Raw genomic sequence first — 22,196 nt, forward strand, 5'->3', positions numbered from 1 at the left:
TCCGGTCCACCTTGACCGGACGCAGACCAGTGTCCGGTGCTCAACCCTAGCGACTGTGCCGTCTGACAGCTCGACCGGACGCAGCCCTTCAGCGTCCGGTCGCTGAGTGACCCAGCGTCCGGTCAGTAGACCGACGCCAGCATCATTTCGACCAACTCCATTTCAACTCTAACTTCTTCACCCTTGCTCCAATGTGCCAACCACCAAGAATTTTGCATCCGGCGCAATAGAAAATAGACATTTCATTTTTCCAAAAGCGCCGAATCCCGCCTCACAAGCTCGGCGGGAGGGAGAGAGGGACCCAAACCCATCTCAACCCTGCAAACACCTTGTGCACATGTGTTAGCATATTTTCACAAATATTATCAAGGGTGTTAGCACTCCACTAGATCCTAAATGCATATGCAATGAGTTAGAGCATCTAGTGGCACTTTGATAACCGCATTCCGATACGAGTTTCACTCCTCTTAATAGTACGGCTATCTATCCTAAATGTGATCACACTCACTAAGTGTCTTGATCACTAAAACAAAATGGCTCCTACATTTTATACCTTTGCCTTGAGCCTTTTGTTTTTCTCTTTCTTCTTTTCCAAGTTTAAGCATTTGATCATCACCATGCTATCACCATTGTCATGATCTTCGTCATTGCTTCATCACTTGGAGTAGTGCTACCTATCTCATAATCACTTTGATAAACTAGGTTAGCACTTAGGGTTTCATCAATTAACCAAAACCAAACTAGAGCTTTCAAAGACAACAATGCAAATGGAATTCATGCAAAGGCTTATTTATTGTGGGATTTCCATATACTATGTGAAAGCAAGCATGGTAAAAATTAATTAATGAGACATGAGGGATTGCATATGGAATGGTTTCATATTTGAAGCTTGCTAAATTGAAATGAAAAAGATAACAATACAAATGAATGGATAATTCAACACAAGATGTGACTTGATGGCTTGAGATGGTGAAGATAGCAAGGAAAGGCTTCGAGGTACTAAGCAAGGGTGAAGAGCAAGCGATGGTTTGGTGGCCGAAGAACCTAGCTAGGGTGAAGAAGGAAGTACTTGCATTTAGTTGAGGTACTAATCAAGCTATGATGGTCATATTGATGTGGAGGATCAAATCTGTATTGGACAAAGTGTTGGAAGTGACTTGATGCATTTGGAGTTATTCATATTTGATGAATGGAATCAAGTCACGTGCTCAAGATGGCTAGGCTCAAGTTAAAAAGATCAAAGTTGACATGTTGGCACCCTTACTTGATGAAGATTAAAAGAGACGACATCAATTCAAAAGAGATCAACTCAAGCGGTATAAATTTGTTTTTCCTTTGATCTTGAGTTTAATAGGTATGTCGTACTATTAAGACAGATGCATCATGTTGATAGATAATCATTCATAAGTGCTTATGCCAACCCATGTGAGTTTTGAGTGTTTGAGAGACAAAAGAGCTAACTAGTTTTTTGCTGGTCTGGGATACCGAACATGTCCGGTATGTGCCCAGCCACGGTAAATTTTTTGATGTTCTCGGGTTAGTTCGTCGGGAGTTCTGACAATCATCGGGAGTTCCAACGTCTCGCGCTTAACTGACTTGGAGAAGTTCACTGTCCTGATCATACCGGACGTGTCTGGTATTCATACCGGACTATCCGGTATGGACGGCCAGAGCCCAATGGCTAGTTTTCAAATGAGCTAAGGGTCGGAAGTTCTGACGTGAGTTGTGAGTTTCGATGGTCAGGAGTTCCGGCATGCGTCGGAAGTTTCAACACCTCACATACTTTAACTCAGTGAGAGCCCAACGGCTAGTTTTCAAATGAGCTAAGGGTCAGGAGTTCCGGCATTCGTCGGGAGTCCTGACGCCTCACAACAATACTTTACTCTGTTACCGTTGGCGTAGTGCAAGTCATACCGGACGTGTCCGGTATTCCAACGGCTAGAAAATGACTAGTTTTTCAAAGGGGCTATAAATACCCCCAAGCCTCCACCTTTGGAGGCTGCTGATTCTAGTGGTTGCAATACACGTTTTTGAGCCTTACAAACTCTCCTAAACCCTCTCTTAGTGAGTGTATGATCTAAATTGCCAAATCCATTTATGGGTTGAGAGAGAATTCAAAATTGAGAGCAAGCCACCACTTGAGCACTTGTGCATATTGTCTATTTCATGATTTGCATGTTACTCTTGTACTCTTTGGTCCTAGATGGCTAGGCGTCGCCGGAGAGCACCCAAGAGATTGTGGTGTGCCTTAGAAAGTTTGTAACGGTCGATTCCACCGCCTCGGAATCAACTAGTGGAAGGAGAAAAAGGAGTTAGAAAAGACTCCAGCTAGAGTGACCTTCATGGTACCCTCTAGGGCTGACCTTCGATGGGTCGCCTGTAGCCCCCTCAATGGAGAGTAGGACTCGAACGAGTCCGAACTTCGATAAAACAAATATCATGTTTCAATTTGTATTTCATTTGATATTTTTGTTGCTCTAGCTCTTGTGCAGGTTACCTATGTGTGGCACTATCTTTAGTGGGTGCCTATAGGTTGGATTGAAGTTTGGAATCAAAAGGAGGAAGTTAGAGGTCACACTGCAGAACTCGTGTATACCGGACGTGTCCGGTATAACTACCAGACGTGTCCGGTATAACTACCAGATGTGTCCGATATTGCCTGAAGTGTTCGATCAAACCGGACGTGTCCGGTATTGGCCCCTCCTATGTTTTTATCTATTCACTATACTAATCGTTGTGTTGCAGGTTGTGGCTCCTAGATTTATTTAGTATCTTTTACATACTCTGTGGCTAACTTGTGAGGGGTGGTATTACTCTTATTTGGAGTTTATATTTTGGAAACTCCCTGTCGATAGAATATGCTCGGCAGTCCACCGAGGGGTACCCACGATGGTAGATTTGTCAGTGGGGATACGCGTAATCAGGAACCAGATGGTGACACAAGGCGCAGAGACAGCGATTTAGATAGGTTCAGGCCGTCTGATCAACGTAATACCCTACGTCCTGTGTCATTGGTGTATTGTATTGAATACATGATGTAAAGTAGAGAACCCCTACCTCTCCTTATATACTCTAGAGGGGCAGGGTTACAAGTAAAGTATCCTATTTGGTACTATACAATGTCTTGCGGTGCACGCCGAGCAGCGCTGTGCACGCCTTAATCTTGTGGGCCAGGCCACCTCCGATGGTGCGGCCCACGTCTTGGGGGCCATACCCCCACAGTTAGTCCCCGAGCCTGACAGTAGGTGACGTAGTCACATGGTGTCAGGGTCATAAAGTAGAAGACCAGCCGAGCAGGCAGCCAGTCCCCGGGCGTAGCCTCGAGATGAGAACAAGCACATTCACCGCAAGGTGAAGTATGCCCACTTAGTCCCTGAGCCTGCTGGAAGATGAAGAATGAATCTTGTAGTAGGGTCAAAGAAGTCCGAAAGCTTGCCGACGTCGTCTGACATACACGTATCAAGACCCCAGACGTGCTGCCCAAGATCAGCACCCTGATCCGAACAGCATGGAGCAGCTTGATAGCACACCGATGAGACATAGCAAGATCTGAGCAGTAAGGGAGTCCCCGGCGTCGCTGGCGATGACTGAGCACCGAGGAGCGAGGAGTCCCTGGCATCGCCGTCGATGACCGAGCACCGAGGAGCGAGGAGTCCCCGGCGATGTCCGAGCACCGAGGAGTCCCCGACATCGCTGGCGATGACCAAGCACCGAGGAGCGAGGAGTCCCCGACGTCGCTGGCGATGACCGAGCACCGAGGAGCGAGGAGTCCCTGGCGTAGCTGGCGATGACCGAGCATCGAGGAGCCAGGAGTCCCCGACGTCGCTGTCGATGACCGAGCACCGAGGAGCGAGGAGTCCCCAGCATAGGCGGCGATGTCTGAGCACCGAGGAGTCCCCGACGTCGCTGGCGATGACCGAGCACCGAGGAGCGAGGAGTCCCTGGCGTCGCTGGCGATGACCGAGCATCGAGGAGCGAGGAGTCCCTGGCGTTGCTGTCGATGACCGAGCACCGAGGAGCGAGGAGTCCCTGGCATAGCTGGCGATGACCGAGCACCGAGGAGCGAGGAGTCCCCGGTGTCGCTGGCGATGACCGAGCACCGAGGAGCGAGGAGTCTCCGACGTCGCTGTCGATGACCGAGCACCGAGGAGTCCCCGACGTCGCTGGCGATGACCGAGCACCGAGGAGCGAGGAGTCCCCGGCGTTGCTGTCGATGACTGAGCACCGAGGAGCGAGGAGTCCCCAACATTGGTGGCGAGGTCCGAGCACCGAGGAGTCCCCGGTGTAGGCGGCGATGTCCGAGCACCGAGGAGTCCTTGGCGTAGGCGGCGAGGTCCGAGCACTAAGGAGTGCCCGGCGTAGGCGGCGAGGTCCGAGCACCAAGGAGTGCCCGGCGTAGGCGGCGAGGTCTGAGCACTGACGTAGCTAACGATGTCCGTGCAGTGAAGTGTGCCCACTTAGTCCTCGAGCACGAAGAATCCGAGGGCCGAGGAGTAACCGGCGTAACTAGCGATGAAGCACGAGCGGCGAACAGTCCGATCAACTGGTCGGTGACGGAGTCCATGAACCAAGTGGTCCGACCAGTTGATCGGTGGAGAAGTCCGAGCACCAGGTGGTCCGATCACCTGGACGATGATCCTACAATACAAACATGTAGAACGGGTAGTACATGATGTAAAAATAAATAAACTTCGGAGAAAAATCAGCAATGGTGATGAAACGACGTATGCAGTTCGACGATCAGTTGGCATGAAAATATATTTATGTTTAATATAAACCGCCTGAATAGTTAGTGTGTAGCTGAGTCTCTAGCCCTAGCTAGCCCATAGTCCATAATGTCGAGCGTGGAGCCCGTGCACGTGTAGGAGGAACAGGCATGACCAAGGAGCCGCTGCCGATCACCCATAACGCAGAGCGCGGAGCCCGTAGCACGTGTAGGGAGGAGCCGGAGACAGGCCCGTCTCTGGAGGCGTCCGAGCATCAACAGGACTGTTCGGGGGTTCGGAAAATCGTTTGGAGAGCAAACATGGAGAAAACAGTTTGGAAAAACATTATGACGATATACGAAGATTGGAGAATATTTAGAAGAATATTAAAACATGACTTAGCTTTAGACAGAGTGTCTGGTCAGCGGCGTATAGCGTTATCTAGTCGGTGACGTAGGCAGCTTGCTTGCAGCTCGGCGGCGATGAGGGATGTCGGTGAGGGATGTCGGCGAAGGCCGTCGAGCGGTGACGACGAGTCAACGGTGAGGGACGTCGACGAAAGATGTCAGCGAAGGCCACCGAGCGGTGACGATGAGTCGACAGCGAGGGACATCGGCAAAAGATGTCAGCGAAGGCCACCGAGGGCAGCGGCAGTGAGTCATTGACGAGGGCAGCAGCGGTGAGTCATCGACGAGGGCTGATGAGGGCAGCAACGGCGAGTTGTTGGTGAAGACGACCTCGAAGGTGGTTCTGAGATCGGATCTGCTGTCGTAGGGGCTGGTGTAGCAGCGATGAATCATCGTCGTGGACCGGCATGGATTTCTACGAGATTGACGACGAGAACGCGTTGTTGATTTGAGGTCCATCTGGCTCGCCATGGATCAAGCGCACACCCCTACCTGGCACGCCAACTATCGACAGAATATGCTCGGCAGTCCACCGAGGGGTACCCGCGATGGTAGATTTATCAGTGGGGATACGCGTAATCAGGAACCAGATGGTGACACAAGGCGTAGAGACAACGATTTAGATAGGTTTGGGCCGTCTGATCAACGTAATACCCTACGTCCTGTGTCATTGGTGTATTGTATTGAATACATGATGTCGAGTAGAGAACCCCTACCTCTCCTTATATACTCTGGAGGGGTAGGGTTACAAGTAAAGTATCCTATTTGGTACTATACAATGTCTTGCGGTGCACGCCGAGCAGCGCCGTGCATGCCTTGATCTTGTGGGCCAGGCCACCTCCGATGGTGCGGCCGACGTCTTGTGGGCCATACCCCCACACTCCCTTTACTAATCATTTCCGCATTTAAAGGTGTTAATTTTCAGAAATGCATATTCACCCCCCCCTCTAGACGGCATCCTCGGTCCTTTCACTTTATCAAAACCCGCACTTGCACTGAGAGCCTTCTTATATACCAATACATGTCAATTGCATGCAGCAGTTGTTATCAGAATCAATTTCTTCATAGCTACGACTCATATTATCCCAATAGGTGACACGTAACTTATGTTTAGAGTCTAGCTTAATTTCTGTACCAATGTCAAGTAGCAACTCATTCCAATTTGTGGTGTCCCTGTCTAAAATCTTAGCAATGTTACAAGCATCACAATACTCGCACTTGCCATCTTCAGTCAATTTAACAAAAGCACCTACACATGCAGCAAACCTATAGGACGAATTGGGATCCATCCTACATATATAAATATTAACAGAAATATAATTTGAATGAACACGCCATATGATTTCAATTAAGGCTAGGGTAGGAGATAATCTGAATGAACCCTAGGGTAAGGATAATGGCAGAAATTAGTTACCCGTCGGGAACCCATGAGAGATCAGCATGCTCCTCGGGGAAAATGTCGCTCAAGAATAGTGGAGACTCCATCACTGTCGCTACCTTCGGCATTGGGCGCCGCCGCCGCTCCGTTCGCTGCTATAGAAAACGGGCGCTGTTGCCGTCATGAGAAGCGAGCCCCGCCATTGCGCGCAGCCATTTACGGGCGCCGCCACCACAGCCATTGCAGGGCACCACCGGTGGTGGGGGAGATGGCGTGGCCGTTCCTGCTGCTTTTCCGTGCGAGCGAGTTGAGGGCGGCCGCACGCACCAATGCACAGGCTCCCGAAGTCCCGATCCGTTCTGAATTGAAGGGATATAATAAAGAGGCAAGGGCATATCCATCATTTCGCGTGGCTATCCACTAAAACCAAATATAATATGAAAAATTGGTTGTGTAGCATGAAAAGATCATGATCTCCATAAAATACCATCGAAAGTTTACGTCCTTATAAAATACCACCAAAAGATTGAACCGTGAACTGAAAATAGCATTCCGTTAAAATAAAGCGACAGAAGTGACAGAACTGAAAGTAGCCTCCGTCACGTCGTCACGCCCTTATGAGTTGTTCTCATGGACGCTCGCCACGAACAGGAATGGCTCCTGTGGCACCACCGGCACCACGTGTCGCAGCGCCCGTGCTTGCACACGTCCTTGCCGTCTCGGCTCTCGCCCCGCCCGGTACTGCCCCGCGCCAACGCCTCTCCTCGATCCCGATCTGTGTGCCTATAACCTGCATGGGATGGAGGAGGAGGAGGAGGGACCCTACAGTGGGACGTCGTCAACTGCATCGGCGACACCAAGGCGCTCGGTAGCTGTGCCCTCGTCTCATGCTGCTTCCACGCGCTCGTGCTGCTCGTCGACTCCATCTTCGTCCGCGTCGACTGCGTCATCCCGACAACCCGCCGTCCTCCTCCTTTGTTGTACCGGGCTCCCCGCCGCACCAGACGCTAGCTGCGGGAGCGGCGCGTTCATGCACATCGCACGTGTCCTGGTCAACGGCATCGCCACGCGCTCGACCAGATCCTGTCCCCTGCCGCAGTAGGCGTCTCCTGGCGCTCTGAGCCACTGCCCACGCCCATCGTGGACGTCTTCCACCAGTCCACCACTCGCGCTCCGAGGTGCTCCGCTCAGCTGCGGTGCCTACACATCGAGCTGGCACTCACGATGGCGTGCTCCTAAAGTGGAAGGTCGACTTTGGCTCCACCCTCGGCAGTTGTGTCATCCTCGGCGCCTCATCGGTCTTGTCCAAGCCGCCGATACGGCCATGGTCCAGCTGTGGCGAAGGCATTGCGCTGCTTCTGGCCGCCAGAACCTGTTGTTGGACGTCTGCTTCTTCGACTCGGTAAGGATGCTATAGTCCTATCTGGCAAGGACGTGCGCAAGCACAACCTACGAGCGCTGCACGTGGTGGCAGGGTGCCACAGGAGCCGTTCCTATTCACGGCGAGCATTCGTGACAACATCGCGTACGGGCGCGACGGAGGCTTCCATCACTTCGGTGACTTTATTTTAACAGAATGGTACTCTCAGTTCACGGTTCAATCTTTCAGTGGTATCTTACGGAGCGCCAAACTTTCTGTGGTATTTTACGGAGATCGCGATCTTTGGATGATACACAGCCAATTTTCCCAATATAATAATGAGTTGAGTGTTCTGTAGCATATTTCCCATGAATTTTGATGTCTTTTGGCTAAGACATGTTTTTAGTGGTTTTTGGCACAGGCCACATTTTAACGATGTCCCATGACCAATTTTGCCTTCTTGGGAGGGACTCCTCGTCTCCGGCTGATTCTTGACCCCTCGCCTCATCACTCGATTATTTTCCTATGTCACTGTCTCTCATTTTTTTAAGTCACAATGCTGGCTATACACAAACAATAGTACAACAAAAATCAGAGGAGACCTAGAGGAACTCTCGGGTTACCCAAACAGTATGGTTTTAGCCTTTTGGGGCAACTGGATTTATCTGGTGGTGATCCAGAGGAGACATCGGAGCATTGGGCAATCCAACGGCTATACCATTTGAATATAACCATTGGATGTCAGATGGATGCCAGTAATGTTTCTCGTGTGATACTTCTTCGATGACTACCGGATATTTCTGATAGTCCCGCAGGATCTATTTTGAGGCTTGAGGCTATATATATATGTGGGTTGGCCCGCCATTTGAGAGGGTTGAGATCTTTGCGAATCCACCCACATGTATAAGAGCCAAAGTTAACCCTCCACTCACATATGCATAGTTGAGGCTGTAATTCGTGGTGAGATTGGAGTGATCTAGTATATTTGCTTGAGAGGGATAGCATCTTGGCACTAGGGGCTGTGAGCAAGCTTGAGTGCTTGTTACTCTTGGAGGTTGCCACCTCATAGACGACTTGGTGGCAAATGGCTCCATTGAAGCATCGAAGAAGCTTGTGAGGTAGCTCTAGAGAGAGCATTTGTTCGGTGCTCTTGTGGTCGTCCCCGCTGGAGGAAGACGAAGATCAGCTCTCGTAAAAAAAAGAGGTGTGAAGAGTACCAAGATGATCGTCTAGCTCAAGAGGCTAGTGCTCACGTCAGAGCTCACCTTGAGAGGTGATTCAAACTTGCGGGCTTGCGGCTTGGTGTCTAGCGGGAGGAGTAACATCCTTGGACTTGCCTCATTGGGGGAGTAGATGGTTGGCAAGCCACCAAACCTTAGGGGGAAAAATCTTCGTGTCATCTATTGTCTCCCGTTTGGTCTGCACTTCCTAACATTAGCACTGTATTTGTTATACCTTGTGTTAATGTTGTTGCTCTCTTGATTGAAGGCTGCCTGCCAGCGCTTTTGTCTAGAACTTCTTTGTCTCCTTTTTCCAAATGTGAACCTTCTGTCGACTATCTTCAGAAATTTACTACTCGCTCCGTCCCTGAAAGAATCAATTCATGGAGTTGTCATAAGTCAAACTTTTTAAACTTTGACCGAATTTATAGAGAAAAACATCAAGATTTATGATATCAAACTAGTAAGATTAGATGTGTCATAGAATATATTTTCATAATATGCTCATTTCATGTCATAGATGTTATTATTCTTTTCTATAAAATTAGTGAAACATAAAAAAGTTTGACTGGTATGGATTCTAGGAATTGATTTATTTAGGGGAACGAGGGAGTATTGAGGTCTGAGGAACCCACATGCTTAAATTATAGTAGTAGCACTTAGTTTCCACTTGTAACACTTAGTTTCCACTTGTAAAACTTCTTTTGGATAATAACATATGAAACATCCATGAACCTGAGTGTCACTACGACTAGTAATACCACAACAAGTGCTCATTCAACAATCTACGTGTCGCTGGTTGCTAAGTTGTGTAACATTGTAATTTGGATATAACCACAATATATATGTATGTGTGTGTATTTGAATGGAGCCCATAAATCATTTTTGCATTGGTGTGGTGTGGCCAAATCGGCCTTCGCTGTGGAGCCTGATCCGTTGATGTTATTCTGTACGTATCGACCTCTCAAGTTAAATTCTGAAATACGATTCGCTCAATTCATTCATATATACTCCATCAGTCCTGTAATATAATGCATTCTAAGAATTTTAAAACAAATTAAGAGATAACATAAAAGACGCATGTACCCTCATTTTATTTCCTAATCAAACTCTATCATCAACGTGATTAATGTTGATTGGTTGATAAATGAAAAATATTTAATGTAAAATTGGTTTTTGTCATCTAGAATGCATTATATTTGTGGACAAATTATAAATGCTAAAATGCACTATATTACAGGACGAAGGGGGTGTAGACACAAATACTCCCTTCTTTCCAAATTATAAGTCACGTTGACTTTTTTTGTGTACATCTATTTTGCTATGTATCTATATATAATATATTGTATCTAGATACATAATAAAATAGATGTATAAAAAAGTGACTTATAATTTAGAAGTGAGCGTCAGTCTAACATCTACGTAGTATCCGGCAAGGAACGCACCTTTGCTCCGCCTACCTCGTTCCTCCACGGCTCCACGGGAGGATTCAAGATTTGGGGGCAGGACCGCAGGAGGTCGTGTCGGTTTCTCTATGGAAAGTGGGCCCATACAATTTTACGCACTAGATTGACGGGCGTCGATTCGGGGCTGTTCGGCTGGTATTAAAGCCAGCTGATAAGCTGACTGAAGTTGTTTTGTTGTGAGAGAAAAATACTGTAGATTCTAGCTGATAAGCCGGCTAAAATCATGCTCTATCAATTTATTGTGCTCTTACAACTATTATTTTGGTCATCTTTTCATGTGACTTTGTTTTATCAATTTAAAATTTGAATTTTCAAAAATGACAACTTCAAACAACATTTTGATGAGTTGTACAACTCTGTTGTTGATGACTTTTTCAGCCGGAATCATTTGCTATTTCTAAATATTGTTTGAAATTGTCATTTTTTGAAATTTAAAATTTGAATTGTTCAAACAAAGTCTGATGGAGTAATGGTCAAAATAAAAGTTGTATATCTTGATGAGTTTTATAATTTTGTGGTTTATGACATTTTTGTTTGAAGTCACAGCTATCCAACAATTCTGTCATAGTTCTCGTATTTTGAAATAATATTTATAAAAAAATTATTAACCGGGCCTTATTTAGCTCAGCCCTCCATTTCCCCTGCCTGGGCCTGTTTGGCCTACTCGTCCGTGTAGCTCTCTTGACCGTCTGATTAGATCGGACGGCTCACATCACACCCTTAGCCGGTCAAAATCTGGGTCCCTCCTCTGACTCCTCCAGTTCTCCCGTTCCACACGTAGCGGCGGCACCTGGTGAGCCCCCTCGCGCGTCGGGACTCCCAGATCCAAATCGAAATCGGAAGCCGACTCCAATTTGGAGGTCTGAATCCCGACGATATAAGCCGAGGCAGAGCAGATCCCCTCACTCCCTGTTGTCCCTGGTAAGGTTTGCTCGATCATCTCGTTCGATCCATCCTGTGTTCATCCATCTTACTACTCTCCGCCCGCCGCCATGTCCTTTCCGGCCGTCAGTGGCCGCCGCAGGAGGAGCCGGGACTGGCTGCAGATGGATGATACAATCCCTACTTCCGACTGGCTTCCAGTGACTATGCCGGTGCTCGTCGATGGCGAGATCTACTTGGTCGATGCCGAGTTGCCAATAATCCCCGACGACGACCGCCGCAGGCTGGACGAAGTCCGGCGACAGCGGGAGGATCTGGATATGGTTTTATACGGCCTCAACCGCAAGCGTGCTCGAGCCCCCGCCTCCAGCGATGATGCCATCCAGGGTCTACTGCAGGAGGCGAGGGCCGACGACGCGGGGATGCCGGAGGAGTGCGCCGTGTGCCTGCAGGATTTCGACGCGGACGCCAAGGAGACACTCAGGGTGATGCCGTGCTCCCACGCCTTCCATCCGGACTGTATCTTCAGCTGGCTCCGGGTTAAAGCTGTCTGCCCGCTGTGTCGTCACGCCCTGCCCACGCAGCAGCATGAAGACCCAGACTTTGAGGACGAAGACGACTCCGACTCCGACTCCGATGAAGATGACACTGACTCCGACAAAGACGACGCCGTAAATCATCAGGAGGAGAGCACACCGGCGGTGACAGATCCAGAGGAGCCCTAACCCTAAGACCTGCCTACAACAAACATTGGTGGAGCCGTGTGTGCAATTGTTGCCAAATGTACATGTACCCAAGCAATCTTATTATCTATCAGCAGTTCCTTGATCTACTATTATTACTCTACTACTTGTAGCAGAGTTGTAATAATAATAATTCCTAAAAAGAAAGATTGATGTGTTTATCTTCATTCAGTGTAATAAAAATAAAACTAAACAAGAAGCACTGGGTTAGTATCTCTCTTCTTCCTTCACTAATTTGTTGAGAGAAAAAAAAAACATTATATCATGGCTGATAAGCCAGTTTATAATGAGAGTCGAACCATGTAACGTTTTATTTCTCATCTACTTTAGTTCAGTAACGTTTTATTTCTCTTCATCCTTGGTGTACTACTCTACTTCTGGCAGTTCGTTTAAGTGACGTACTGGCCCTTTCCGTTACACAAATCCTTCATGTTTGTTTGGTCAAAAATCTGATCAAACTTTTAAAACTTATTAAACTAAAAAAAATACTAGCTTTCATCAGAACATAAAAAAAGTATGTCCAGACTTATTTTCAAAAATAGTTCCACACTAAATCCCTCCACAAAATTTTAGCCATATTAAACATCCCATCACTAGCTCAAAACACCCCATTCCCCAACTTGAGTTCAAACTTTCAAATCCAAGAAACTCAAGAGGGACTCGATCAAATACCAAGACACCGTCGATGCCAACAAGACGCCCACATAATGGCACGACAGGTGGCTAGGTACAACCGGAAGTCCCTACTCTGTGTCATGGTTTCAAACCATACAGATTGCCAACAGGTTGATGCGATTCAGTGACCCATCACTTGCCTTGCAATGTGTTTCAAAAAGAAACACGGATAATTTACATTTGCCAACAGCCTAAACGGAATCTAAAGCAACAAATTTGTTGTCTTCTTGAGCCACATCAAGATACTTCAGTACACACTCTGGCAACGGTCTGAGCGCCCCAAACTTCAGGTCCTCACACAACTAACGTCAATGGGGCCCATTCTTCTTCATCCTCAGAAAGTTAACTAATGTGATTCTGGAGGGAACACCCGTGCCCTGCCTCTTCTTGATGGTAGTTGTCTTCCAAGGCCTCCCATCTCTTACACTGCTCGTGGTCGTCGAGGTCATGTTGTAGAACTGCATATAGACAAAGCCATGGTCAACACTACAGCTGTTCTTCCAGAGGAAGCTGTTGGATTTTCTTCGACTTGGGAAGATACTCACCTCACAAACACCATGCAGAAGCAGCCTCTGAAATGGGTCCTGGACATTCAGCATAAGCACATCCTAGTCACTAGTATCTTCAATGAAGGCCCTAACTCGTTCCTGCAAACATGAAAAGGCGAAGGTGACGTGAGCAACTGACAAGCTGAATCAAATTGGCTGGATGAAAAGTTGGTACAAGTGGTGTAAATGAAGTCAAGAAAACCATAATTCTAATAAGTGGAAAAGAAAACTCTGCTCCAGTTTCTAGTGAGCAAAAGAATTTCAGTTATCTAGTATTGATACCAACTTTTGAAACTCGTAAACGAATTTTAGCAAAAGGTGGAAACAAAGTAGTTACAGGGCTTTGGAGAATAAACACCAAAAATTTCTTTAACACAGCCTATGCACCATAGATATGATTGTAAGAAAGACATCTCTGCTTTTACAAGCATAGTGTTAAACTGATATTTTTTTTTATACTGGAAACATAACAGTTATTAAACAGCTATGAAATAAACTTCACTGAATTTTTTTAGTCCAGAAACTACAAGTAACAAACTAGATGTGGTATTGACAAGAAAAACTAATTAGCTATGATCCATTATAATCATTTCAATAAATATAAGTCCAAACTTGAGGAAAGAAGGCAGTACTTCATATATTTCAAGCAGATCAGGAAGGAAATTTCTCTTTATTGCTTCTCTAGTTTGGCGATCTATCCGGTGCCAGGCATTCAGCGCAATCAATTCCCCTTCGTCCACATGATTCCTGGGTTTTTGGGATGATCTTTTCATATGTTGCATCAATCTTGCCTACAAATAAGAAAAAACTTGCTAAATACAATTGATCCACAAACTAATGCATGGAGGGATATACAGATCTTCTGTCTCAGTTGTTCATTTCACTAAATTATATTGTGGGCAATGATGAACAGAATGTGGCTAGCAAGAAAGGCATTAACATGCACGTACCTCAGCATCCATGTCAATGCTCCTGAAGGCATCCCATTCACCAGCACTTGTCCTGCAGAATGCTGAGAAGGGTGCTTCCTCACCTGCATAATCATTATAATATAAAGATGAGCTTTTCCAAAGTATACACATGAAAATATCATGCATGTGATGCCCATGATTAATGGAAGAGTGATTCCACGTAAGAATTTGAATGAAAACATGGGATTCGTAATACAAGAGCAACAAGCATATGCTTCGACTAAATAATTTTTTAGTATTGTAGTCCATGTGGAAGTTAAAATGGGCATGCTTAACAGAAGACAGTCTCTATGTTTCTGCCACATGCCAACATAATTTAGAGCTTTTCTGGTACACCACTACATGAAGAAATGTAACACTTTTGCAACAAATAGAGAAAGTACAACGAGAATATCTCGACTCCAAAGCTTTTAATAATGTAGCCCTTGTTTTAAAATGGGCGTGCTTAAGAGAAGATGGCCTCTATTTTCCTGTAAACACACTGAAGAGTTTTTGTAGCACACGTATACATGAAGCATATCTAAAATATTTACAACAAGCCGTGCAAGTACAACAGCAAAGATTATTGTCAGGTTAGTAAAATTGCATTATTAAAACACTAAAGCAGCATCTGGAGTTTACCCCATGGTGGAGGAGCAAATAGGCCTTTGATTTCTTCAACATGAAGACACGGGACAAGTTCAATCAGCAAACGGTCATTCATCCACTTTCGTGATCTCCGGTTACTGACCTGTATATATAACATTGTCATGTGTAAACCATCAACCGGTGAACCCCTAGTATACACAACAAAAAATGTTTCATTTACATCAGACTTGTATTCCATTACATTAAAGCCTGCAAACATAGAATATGTGATTTTGCACACTTTTTTTTTATTTGTCATCACAGGAGATGCACAGGAAATTTTTGACTTATTAAGCATCACATCACAGAAGAAAAAGGGGTGGCAAGAGGTACAGAAGGCCAACACCAATCAGGATGAGCATCCTCTCACCTTGGTGGCCATGTCCTCGAGGAGTTCAATCTTCCTCTCGATCAGTTGTGAGCGCGACTTGGCGCCATCGCCTGCGCCCATACGCCACAATTTCAGCAAATATCGCTACCTCCGCCCAATTTGGGGGCGAAATCCACATCGCCATCCAAGAGACTGGTAAAGGCGTTACCTTTGGCGGAATCAAACAAGGAACTCCTCCTCCCTCCGCAGCAGATCCGCGCTCGCCATGGCTGGGGGAACCTTCTCTCCCACACGTCACAGTCTCGGGGTCCTGTGACTGCTGCGCGTGTCGATGCGGTCCCCGGTGGTCGGGCAGCGCAGCGGCGGTTGGAGTGGAAGGTTGGGCCGGGCGTCGGAGGACGCGAGATCAGCTGACGGCGATGCTCCGGCGGCAGTGGCGGGTGCGCCTTGTGGAATCGGGGCGGACTGGATTGGGGATTGGGGATTGGGGAACTTTGGAAGGAGAGATTGACAGATTGTGCCGGCTCTCTTGACCGTATCGGACGGCTCACATCACACCCTTAGCCGGTCAAAACCTGCGTCGTCCTGGCTTCTTTCTTCGTCCCTCCTCCGACTCCTCCACTTCTCCCGTTCCACACGTAGCGGCGGCGCCTGGTGAGGCCCCTCGCGCGTCGGGACTCCCGGATCCAAATCGAAATCGAAATCGGAAGCCGACTCCAATTTGGAGGTCTGACTCCCGACGATATAAGCCGAGGCAGAGCAGATCCCCTCGCTCCCTGTTGTCCCTGGTAAGGTTTGCTCGATCATCTCGTTCGATCCATCCCGTGTTCATCCATCTTACTACTCTTCGCCCGCCGCCATGTCCTTTCCGGCCGTCAGTGGCCGCCGCAGGAGGAGCCGGGACTGGCTGCAGATGGATGATACAATCCCTACTTCCGACTGGCTTCCAGTGACTATGCCGGTGCTCGTCGATGGCGAGATCTACTTGGTCGACGCCGAGTTGCCAATAATCCCCGACGACGACCGCCGCAGAATGGACGAAATCCGGGACGAAGTCCGGCGACATGATATGGTTTTATACGGCCTCAACCGCAAGCGTGCTCGAGTCCCCGCCTCCAGCGATGATGCCATCCAGGGTCTGCTGCGGGAGGCGAGGGCCGGCGACGCGGGGATGCCGGAGGAGTGCGCCGTGTGCCTGCAGGATTTCGACGCGGACGCCAAGGAGACACTCAGGGTGATGCCGTGCTCCCACGCCTTCCATCCGGACTGTATCTTCAGCTGGCTCCGGGTTAAAGCTGTCTGCCCGCTGTGTCGTCACGCCCTGCCCACGCAGCAGCATAAAGACCCAGACTTTGAGGACGAAGACGACTCCGACGAAGACGACTCCGACTCCGACGAAGACGACACTGACTCCGACGAAGACGAAGACGCTGCCGCAAATCATCAGGAGGAGAGCACACCGGCGGTGACAGATCCAGAGGAGCCCTAACCCTAAGACCTGCCTACAACAAACATTGGTGGAGCCGTGTGTGCAATTGTTGCCAAATGTACATGTACCCAAGCAATCTTATTATCTATCAGCAGTTCCTTGATCTACTATTATTATTACTCTACTACTTGTAGCAGAGTTGTAATAATAATAATGATAGAAAAACTGTGCCTGCTCATGGTACAGTACATATGTTCTAGTCCAGTGGATGAACTTTGCTTCGTTGTGCTATTGTATACTGGGCCTTGTTTAGATTGCAAATTTTTGTAATCTGGACACTGTAGCACGTTTCGTTTGTATTTGACAAACTTTGTCCGATCATGGACTAACTAGGCTCAAAAAATTCGTCTCGTGATTTACAACCAAACTGTGCAATTAGTTATTTTTTTACCTACATTTAATGCTCGATGCATGCGTCCAAAAATTGATGTGACGGAGAAAGAGTGAAAAAACTTGGAATTTGAAGGTGATCTAAACAAGGCCCTACTATGACAAATGGTAATGAAGCATTAACTACCTGCTAATTCATTACTAGTAAATAAGCCCAGAAGGCTTAGATACAGAGGTGAGTCTGTAGCTTTTTTAAAAAGACCACAATAAGATACATATGGGACTGATTAAAAATAAAAACGAGCACACAACTAAGTAACATAGATGGTATCAAAAATCTTTGCATCTGAAGGACTAATTTATTAGCACGGACAATGCTTCAAATTATTCAAAAATCGCAAGGGCATAAAAGAAGTGTTTATATTGAATGCTACAAGAAAGAAACTTCTAAAGACTGACAAACAATTCATCGAACACCTGCATTCATTCTCATATGGATAAGACACATTGGGGATATGCTGAGTGGCAGTGACACATATTCCTTGAAGAAATGTCTCAACGCTTACTGAAATAATGCTATTTGGCGATAGGTCCTTCACTGTAAGTATAAAACCATACGTCCTGCAGAACAACAACACATCCGGTAATTAGGTTACAGGCAAAACCAGTTAATTGGAAATGTAGATAGCTGTTTATGATTTGAAGTTTGGAAGACCGAACAAAGTTGCTATTGGCATAATACCAGACTGAACTCCTTCACATATGCAAATATCTAAAACTGAATTTGTAAGCAAAATTAAATCTTACTCGTCTAAGATAACTCTGTTAGCTGCAGAGAAGGCTTAGAAAATGAGCTTATATTTACTTTTCAACCATCTTGTGGAGTCCACCAAGTTTCTTCAGAAATCACCCTGTTCAATAACAACACATAGCATGAGAAAAATAAAGTGAAGTACCGTTTTTGCATAATAATGCTGCACAACTCTCAGTCTGGTTGTTCTATCATTGGCTTACACATCACTTTTACTAGCTCTTGATCTTTTTAGAAGAAATACTTTTGGTACTTACAAATGTGTGGTTTTGTGGAGTACTTACGAATTCTGTATAAAGTGCTGCATATCAAAGGCACGATTCAAAGAATTTTCCAGCTCAACTTTGTATCTCTGCACATACAAACACACACAACTGTGATCCTCCAGTTGATCATAATAGTAACGTGAACCATGTATTTAATTGAGGTTCAAAAGATGAGCTTTAAATGTTAATCCAAGTCAGAAATAGATAATAAGTGGAATCAGGTAGGACCATAGATGCATTTGTTCAAGGGAGAACTCCTGTCATTTTTCTTCGAAAAATATAGATGCAGCTGTTGGAGGTTGCAGTTATTTGTTAAATAAACATTATACTGGCTGTTGATACTTCAGGTTAATAATTTTCAGGTGGAGAAGGATGCTTGTTGCTTTGAAAAGTTGACCAATGTTTGATGGTTGTTAGGAACATATAAGCTATTTCAGAGTTCTGAAACAGTCTGTTTATCAGGCTGTCAATCTATTACAACACAGTGGATACAGACGAAACAATGAATTATCATGATTTTTTTTCCAGATTTCAAGTTTTATCAGTCTGTTACATCCCAGAGTTCGCAAAAGAACAAACTTTTGTCAGACTTTGTATATAGTTACATACAGAGAATAGGGAAAATACATCTTCAGCATTCGGAAGAAAAAAACTACTCTCCAGTAGTGACACCTTTAGGTTCACCATTCACATAAAACTAATCACCTACATAAGGTATAAATTATATACTCTTCAAAGAAAAGAAAATACATCTTCAGCTATTATAATTTAGTATCATATAAGCATTGTGAGTTGAGTGCCAATGAAGTTTCCGCAGATAGAGCATCGCTAATGTAGATGAACAAAATTGGATTCACATTTTTAGAGCCTCAGATGAATTATTTATATAATATAAACATGATATACACAATTAAATGATTCTGGAGGATGCCAATACAAGGATATATAAAGAAACAAGTTTCAAGTCATTTGGATTTTTTCTATAGATTTTGAAAGATCTTGAATGCACAAGCACAATTGGACAGGATGAGAAGCACTAGGGGCGTAATTTAATCCACCATAGAAAAGCAAACGAGCTATTCTTGCCGATTGATCAATCCTCTGTGTTTCGCTGCAACTAATGAATTTAGAAAGTGCGCAATAGGCTTGGATTCCTCAGCCTCTGCCCTCTTTTACTGTTAAGCTCAAATTTTTGGACTTGAATCGAGTGCACGTTTGGAATGGCCAAATGGAAATTAACTCACTGTTTTAGTGTGTACTTCATTTAGATGTGCTAACCATAGAGTTGTCAACAAGACACACTAACTCACAGAAAATTCAGTGATTGCAAATAGGTACTAAATTGGCACCAACATTCTAATGACTCAATTTTACTGTAGGTACAGGAAGTCATTTGCTAACTTTGTTATAGCAAAACTGGTGTCCTAAGGATCTAGTGCATGGAAAGAGCTAAAAAGCTTCAAATGACAGAGGATACAGACATACAGTTTGAAACTTACAGTCAGTACAATTGCAAACGATCATGTAAACAAAATATTTTAAGGTTGACTTGTGTCACATCCACGGCGTGAGTCTGTAAGTAATGGTGTACTCAGTAATCACCAACTCTAGATATTGAGGTCAGGTAGTTTAGCTTGTTGGACATTCTTGGATATTTACTAGCAGCACTTAGCAGCCTAATTTTGTAGCAGAAACATTCCAATTCTTAGAATTTTGGGATGTCAAGGACATAGATGCATGTGAGTTAAGGATGCAGGCAGGCACTAAATAATTTATGAAGCACGATCTGACAGCTTGTGATTCCAAATTAGTTTATGCATTTCCAAATGCTCAAGGAAAGCATGGAAATGCTGAACATGTCGCCATAGGATTAACTATCACTGAGCAATGGATGAATGTCTTTGAGAAAGGAAGGCATACCAATCCAGGAGCTTCTGCTAGTGCTGTTGATGTGCTCCTTATCGTCGTGGCCTAAGAAAAATGGCCAAATACAAGTGTGAAATCATCAATATTTTCAGGTAATTTGGGCCTGTCAGCAGATGAAAAATAATGCATCCAACAGAGTTATCAACATTATCATTCAATTTTAGGAGGCAGCTAGGCTGCGGCGGTGGCTCGCGCCGCATGGCCTTTGCCACTGCTAAGTTACTGTTGTGGACTGTGGCCACCCCACGCCGCGGCATAAAGCATGGATACACTGTGATATGGTGGGCACGCATAGCTGCATGGCCATTGCTTAAAAACAAGTAGCCAGGAACACAGGCGCAGTGCAGCCATGCGCGCGGCCCTGCGACATCTCACCATGGCACTTGAGCACGAGCCTGGATTCGAAAGGAAGAGATTCCTAAAAAGAAAAGAAAGATTGATGTGTTTATCTTCCTTCAATGTCAATAAAACAAAACAAGAAGAGACTTTTCCCTGTGTGCCATTATAAAAGATCGTAATCCCCTATGTGCCCTTGAAAAAATTCAGCGGTCTTCAGCGCCACTACTCCAACTTTTTCGTGTCATCCATGCCACTTCCGTCAGTTTGGACGCTAACGCCGTCAAACTGCAGGTGTGAAAAGACGAAAATGCCCTTAAGTTCAAATATGTTATTAATTTTTTTTGAGCATCTTAATGACTTCAAATGAAAAAACTCAAAACTAGAAAGTTGTAGATCTCGTCGAGATCTATAATTTTTATATAATTTTTTTTTTCATTTAATTTCGCAAAAAATATGATTTGATATGATTAATATATCTTAGAAAAATTATATTATTTTTTTTTGCGAAATTAAATGAAAAAAAAAATTTATATGAAAATTATAGATCTCGACGAGATCTACAACTTTCTAGTTTTGAGTTTTTTCATTTGAAGTCGTTAAGATGCTCAAAAAAAATTAATAACATATTTGAACTTAAGGGCATTTTCGTCTTTTCACACCTGCAGTTTGACGGCGTTAGAGCCCAAACTGACGGAAGTGGCATGGATGACACGAAAAAGTTGAAGTAGTGGCGCTGAAGACCGCTGAATTTTTTCAGGGGCACACAGGGGATTACGATCTTTTATAATGGCACACAGGGAAAAGTCTCAAACAAGAAGAGTGTGCACTAGCGGTCCTCGAACTTATTCGGCTGTGTTCCGGTCTCTAAACTCACAAATCAACCGTTTAAGTCATCAAACTTGCTGGTCCCTAAACTCTCAAATCGCTCGTTTAGGTCCTCAAGCTTGTTCGGCTGTATCATCTAGGTCCTTAAAGTTGCAAGCACCCGTTTAAATCCTCAAACTTGTTCAGTTGTGTTATTCCAGTCCCTAAATACTGTAAACTTGTAAATTCAATATATATTTATAGAACTGTCTAAAAATTGTAAATCTAATTTTTGTTAGACTTCTGATAACATGTACTTTAAATTAAAATAAAATAAATCACCATGTACTCTATATTTTTAACTCTATAGTCAATAGTCAATAACTAAATAGGCGTACATTTTTAGAATTTATAAAAATATATGTGCCTATTTAGTCATTTAACTACAGAGTTAAAAAGAGAAAGTAAGTGGTGATTTCTTTTATTCCAATTTAAAGTACATGTTAGCAAGAGTCTAACAAAATTAGATTTATAATATTTGGGCAGTTCTATAGATATATATTGAATTTACGTGTTTATAGTTATAGTCGGCGTGCTCGGCTGATGCACTCCACAGTGGATTTTGGATGATTTCGGATGATTCAATAGTATTCTGTGTGAGAAAATAAACTAAAATAAGCTGAAACAAGCCAGTAGTAGACCAGCCGAACACCTTGAGTATTTACAACATTTAGACACCGGGCTGACACAACTGAAAAGTTTGAGGACCTAAACGGGTGATTTACAACTTTAGAGACCTAGATGATATAGTTGAACAAGTTTAAGAACCTAAACGAGCGATTTGCGAGTTTAGAAACCGGGATGACACATATGAACAAGTTTGAGAAACTAAACGATCGATTTACGAGTTTAGGGAC

The 22,196-nt window shown here is 45.0% G+C and overlaps 2 protein-coding genes and 1 pseudogene across 2 annotated transcripts; 2 read left to right on the forward strand and 1 right to left on the reverse strand.

The window, feature by feature from the left end:
• Window positions 1-10,988: 10,988 nt before the first annotated feature.
• LOC136483503 (uncharacterized) lies at window positions 10,989-12,234 on the forward strand. Its single transcript, XM_066480581.1, has 2 exons — window positions 10,989-11,458; window positions 11,550-12,234. Exon 2 carries the CDS (start codon window positions 11,584-11,586, stop codon window positions 12,142-12,144), a length of 561 nt encoding a protein of 186 aa, XP_066336678.1. The 5' UTR covers window positions 10,989-11,458; window positions 11,550-11,583; the 3' UTR covers window positions 12,145-12,234.
• Window positions 12,235-12,794: 560 nt separating this feature from the next.
• Window positions 12,795-15,779, reverse strand: LOC136483504 (uncharacterized; annotated as a pseudogene).
• A 182-nt stretch (window positions 15,780-15,961) lies between these two features.
• On the forward strand, window positions 15,962-16,906 carry LOC136483505 (uncharacterized). Its single transcript, XM_066480584.1, has 2 exons — window positions 15,962-16,102; window positions 16,194-16,906. Exon 2 carries the CDS (start codon window positions 16,228-16,230, stop codon window positions 16,801-16,803), a length of 576 nt encoding a protein of 191 aa, XP_066336681.1. The 5' UTR covers window positions 15,962-16,102; window positions 16,194-16,227; the 3' UTR covers window positions 16,804-16,906.
• Window positions 16,907-22,196: the final 5,290 nt, after the last annotated feature.

The sequence above is a fragment of the Miscanthus floridulus genome, chromosome 9 (genome assembly GCF_019320115.1).
Source record: "Miscanthus floridulus cultivar M001 chromosome 9, ASM1932011v1, whole genome shotgun sequence".
NCBI classification, from domain to species: Eukaryota; Viridiplantae; Streptophyta; class Magnoliopsida; order Poales; family Poaceae; genus Miscanthus; species Miscanthus floridulus.